The following is a 5,006-nucleotide window of genomic DNA, read 5'->3' as shown; positions in this document are numbered from 1 at the left end:
GAAACCAGGCAAGGCTTCCTATGGGAGATAGAAGCATTATGTTTATGAGTAATTTCATATCCACATCCTAAGAAATTAATCTTGATAAAAGCTCTAATTTATTGTCCTTGGAAAGTTAGAAACAATATCTCACCTCAACTGACAACACTGTTCTATATTTTGAGTGAAACGTTTTCGGCCATGAATCCAACCATTAGGATCTGGATAAGCAGATTTCCTGAAAGGTGGAGTAAACATCTTGTTTACCGTTGCACAAAAAGAAATTTACCAATTCTTTAATAATTCATGAAATCTCAAAATTACTAAAAAGGAATAACTGTTATGAAAAACAGATGCCGCATAGGGTACAAATGATTACGATTCACCACTAATGAATTATCATTTACCTCAAGAAAGAAGACAATTCAGAATTTTCCTTTAGGTTCTTTTGAGTAACAGCAGCAGATGAACACTGTTGAAATTCTCTGTTTAAAAAATTAATTTATATGCAATGAAGTATAATAAATATCAATTTAGAGCAAAGAGTTCATGAACAAAAATTTATAGATTCTGTAGTACTTCATGCATTTGCATAAAAAAGCTACCTTGTTTGAAGTTGCTGTTCAGTTTCTGAAGGAGCTTTCACATTCAACTGTGATGGCAGTTTCCTGTGGAATAAAATAATTATGATTACACTTTTCTGCATTATTTTGTAAAAAAACAATTTTAGAGCATCAAAGCTAAAGTCAAGCTGTAAAATGCACTGTAAACTATCTTGTATGCTGTTTTTTGCCTTTATTCTGTAGCTTATATATGTTACTGTTTAAATACTATTTTTCCATAAGCAATTTATTAAATAGAACAGCCACACAGTTTCTGAGGTAAGTTTGACAGCTATGCAAAAATTAAGGCCATGGGGGGATGCGTTTTCTCCCCTCAGCAGTGATGATTCATTAGAAGATGCTCTCCTCTGCAGTGACTTTAGGCAATATTTTCAGCAATCAGAAGATTAACTGCCTAGTAGGCTGTATTATTTTCTTAACAAATATTAAATGAGCAGCTGGTAAGTTATAACATATATACATAAACACTAACAATAATGCATATAGTTAATAAACTCAGCCATTTATGACGTTCAGATTTTCAGAAACCAGAAGAAATACATACTAATCACTAGCAAAAATGCCATTTATTAAATTAAGTCTGGCAAAGGACTGATTCTTTTGTACCAAAATATCCTACATGTACATATAAAAATTCTCTGTACTTCATCATTCACTTTCAAATTTGCCGTTATCTTAATAGATGCGTCATTTGCAGCATGTTAGAATCATAGGACAAGGACTGATTTCAAAGTGATGCACTTTAAAAAGATTTATTATAAACACACACAAATATTTATCTGATTGTAATTCTTTGTGCATGAAAGTGATCTGTAGTCACAAGGTTAATGTCTTTTAAACAGCTACAGTTTGAAACAAATTGATGTTTATCACTTGTGTAATCCCAACAGAACATATAAGACAAATAAAATTTACTTGCCTAATTTTTTATTGTGAATGGAAAAATTACTTATTTTCCAAGAAAATATCTCAAGCTTGCCACAGATATAAAGAATTTATTTCAGAGTTTGGAAAAGTGAAATTTAAAAGTGTGTTTATTATCAAGTAGATTACATGCAAATGTGATTTCTTGCATTGTAGCCTTGAAATAACATGGGAATGGATAGCAAGTTAAACTTTTTTTGCATGAAACAGAACTTTGCACTGAGTATCTCTAACCATATTTCTACAAACAGAAATAATTTTGCAGTTGAATATGGATTTCTTTTCTAGTGTTTGAACTTGCATGAGAATAGTTGTGTCATCAACAAAGAAAATTTGAATTTTACAGTGTTGGGAAGAATAATAAGCACATATATAATAAAATAAGGAACTCAGTCTTGGGCCTCTTGTTCTGTAATCTGCCTCTGCACTGAAATGATCCATGACAGATAAAAATTCCTCATTAAAGAAGCCACTACATAAGCCTTTGAGAACATTAGAAATTTGAATGTTATTGCCTGGGCGATTACCTTCTCCAGCTGTCACAACTAAATGCAATAGCTGCTTTATCAAGGAAGCATTAAGTTTTTTCAAGAAAACAATATACAATTTGTATTCTTAGGCACTGAATTTTACTTGTCAAATTTCATTACTTTAAAAAGAAAAATGAATAAAGATTTTGATAGTTCAACAGTTGCTTAGTATGATTCAGAAATTCATAGCTTGGCTGACAAACAGATTGCTTAAATATTTAATGCCTTGCTGTAAAAATATTTCTTTGTGTTTGAATTTCGAAGAAGGAAAGAAATTATATATATATATATATATATACATACCTCGACAGAGCTGATTCAGCAACAACTTCAGAATACAGAGGAGAGGCTGAAGATGTTAAAATATCGCTGCCGCCATCACAGAGAGGAGGAAAATCCAATGAACTTCGAAGCTCTATTTTACTGGTACTTTTGGAACTCTCAGTTAAAAGTTGCGTCAAAACTTGAACAAACAGTGTAGCTAACTGCCGTGTTCCTGCTGCATTCAAATGCAGCCCATCCAGAGCCATGCATCCACTCCAGTCACGAGATGACATGCAGAAGGTTACATTATCCAGCTCTTCACAGAGATCAATCATTTTTTCATCAAACTGAGAACTCTTGTTGTTGACAGAGCGCAGTCGAGGTCGCAATTCGTCTCTCTCATTATAAGTTAAATACTTCGAATCCACTCTGGGCAAAATTCCTGATATGACTACCCGCGCATACGGATTCACTCTACTCACTTCCCGAATTAAACTTTTATATTTTAAGACACTGTCATCCACAGTAGAATCCATATTATTGGTCCCTACATGAAAAAGGATACAATCGTATTCATTAAAGGATGAAATTTTTTTGGTCAACCTTTCTATTGTTATGCCCGGAAACGCGAGAGCATGCAGTTTATTATCATACAGCTGAGACGGTAAATATTGGTACATATATTTAATCATGGAATCACCGGTTATCAGAACCTTCATAGTCGATTACAAGTTATAAAAACTTCAAAATTACAAGCCCGTTACAACACGCCGAACGACCTAATATTAACAATACTACTACGAACAACGACAGATTGAACAAAAGCTTGGCTACTTTTGAACAATGCACTTGGCTCTAAAATTTATTCTGGTAACCTTACATTGCATCAGCGATTTCGAAAGGCATCATGGGAAAAAGTACACATTTTTCGGCAAACTTCCGGTATCAGGGACTCAGTTATCTGTAAAATTCTTTCTAAACTGCTCTGTCATCCTGAAACTTCTCATGTAACTTTAAATAAAAGCATCTCTCATTAAATCATTTACGCAACAAATAAAAAAACAGAAAATTATTTATTGATTTTGTTTATAAATAACAATAATTACATATCGTATTTATTAATCACTTTGGATATAGTTTCATAATAAATAAATAAAAATATATGAAATAATGTGTAATTTAGGAATAGAAAGTAATTTCTGAAATGATATTTTCCTTAAGTGAATAAAAAGAGTTAGAGTATTATCTATTAACCCAAAAGTTCACATAATAACTAAATGCCCCCCCCGGCCCACAGTCGCAATTCACAGTTTTCATACAATGTTTGTCGCTGGCCTGGTTATATTTAATTCCTTTTATTACTCGTATGTATCTGCTCATTTTTATTATTTACACCGCTGTTTCGTCTGCCCCCTTCTTATTACTTATTTTACGAACAAAGGGCTCTAGTCTGGACACCGTCGAGATGGAAGAACGGGTCGTTTTTTGCGATCTACTCGACAGAGAGCGAGTCTGGTCAGTACCTTTATAGGAGGTACTGGTCTGGTGTCATCGTCTCGACCATTACAGAGATCGACGCGTCGGAAATTTTTCCGTCAGCTGGATAGCTGCCGGTTAATTTTCTGACTGTCGTTTTAGACTTTAGAGCTAAAGTGAGGACGGCGGATAGTTTCTGGAAGAGTACTTAATGGATATTTTAATTTCTTAAGATTTGTGAAAAACTCGAATATTTCGCTATAGAAATAACGCATTTGATGTTGACGATTCTAGATTATTTATGTATTCTACAGTAGCAATTCTTTAATAAAATTTTAATGAAAATAATATATTTGGTGTTTTCCTATTTCAAGGAAAAAATTTAAATTTAAAGAAGGAGTGCATACTTTTAATTTTAAATTTTAATTTTTCAACTAATGTAGATATCAATGTACTTAATTTCATGTTTGGATGAGTAATTTTGAAATTTTATGTTTTAAATTATAATGTACTTCCCTCTAATTTTATTTTAATTTGTAGGGTATAAAAATTTAATACATTAACACGTGCATTAAAGAATATGCAGTACATAATTCAAATTATTCACATCCTAAATTCAACATTTACATTAAATTGCTTTGGGTTAAAAAAATTATTTAAGTAGTTTTAACTGTACTGATATGAATGTCAGTTTCCAAAATCTCCTGTATAAAACAAGTTAAATTCATGTATAATTTTCGGTTAAATTCTTGTAAATATTATAATGCAAGATTTATAATTATCAGATTTTTTAATATGGTCTGCTTTTAGATATTACATCAGTTTTGTATTTTTATTCAGATCTTAAAGTGCATGGTTTTCGTTTTATGTAATTACGGCAAAGCCTCGAGGGCTATCTGCCTAAAGTGAGGGTTGCCTTCGTGGAGGACTTTCTAAGGGAAACTAGCTCGTATACACGTAACACATGGTGAAAACCACGAAAACGCCCATGTAGCCAGCCCGTTCGCGGGATTCCAACCTTGCACCGAACTTCCAATGTTCAGGGATTTTACCGCTCGGCCGCTTGTAGGATCGATTTAAAAAGGGTATAAATAAGAATTATGTACTGCAGTTTCTTTCACTGCATCTGATAATATATTTATAATACAGTTATATATATATATATATATGCATTTATTTATTTAAAACAGATTTTGCGTACCTTAACCTT

General features: G+C 32.5%; 1 protein-coding gene across 1 annotated transcript; it reads right to left on the bottom strand.

Annotated features, from left to right (window-relative positions):
• Positions 1-367: 367 nt before the first annotated feature.
• LOC146999469 (platelet-activating factor acetylhydrolase IB subunit alpha2-like) lies at positions 368-3,213 on the bottom strand. Its single transcript, XM_085811671.1, has 3 exons — positions 2,360-3,213; positions 585-647; positions 368-464 (listed from the first exon to the last, which is right to left on the bottom strand). Exons 1-3 carry the CDS (start codon positions 3,037-3,039, stop codon positions 383-385), a joined length of 825 nt encoding a protein of 274 aa, XP_085667797.1. The 5' UTR covers positions 3,040-3,213; the 3' UTR covers positions 368-382.
• Positions 3,214-5,006: the final 1,793 nt, after the last annotated feature.

The sequence above is a fragment of the Stegodyphus dumicola genome, chromosome 1 (assembly GCF_044657685.1).
Source record: "Stegodyphus dumicola isolate Sdum_Otavi_A_Nest chromosome 1, ASM4465768v1".
Classification (NCBI taxonomy): domain Eukaryota; kingdom Metazoa; phylum Arthropoda; class Arachnida; order Araneae; family Eresidae; genus Stegodyphus; species Stegodyphus dumicola.
The sequence above is the reverse complement of the archived record's forward strand: the minus strand, read 5'-3'. Positions and strand labels throughout refer to the sequence as shown.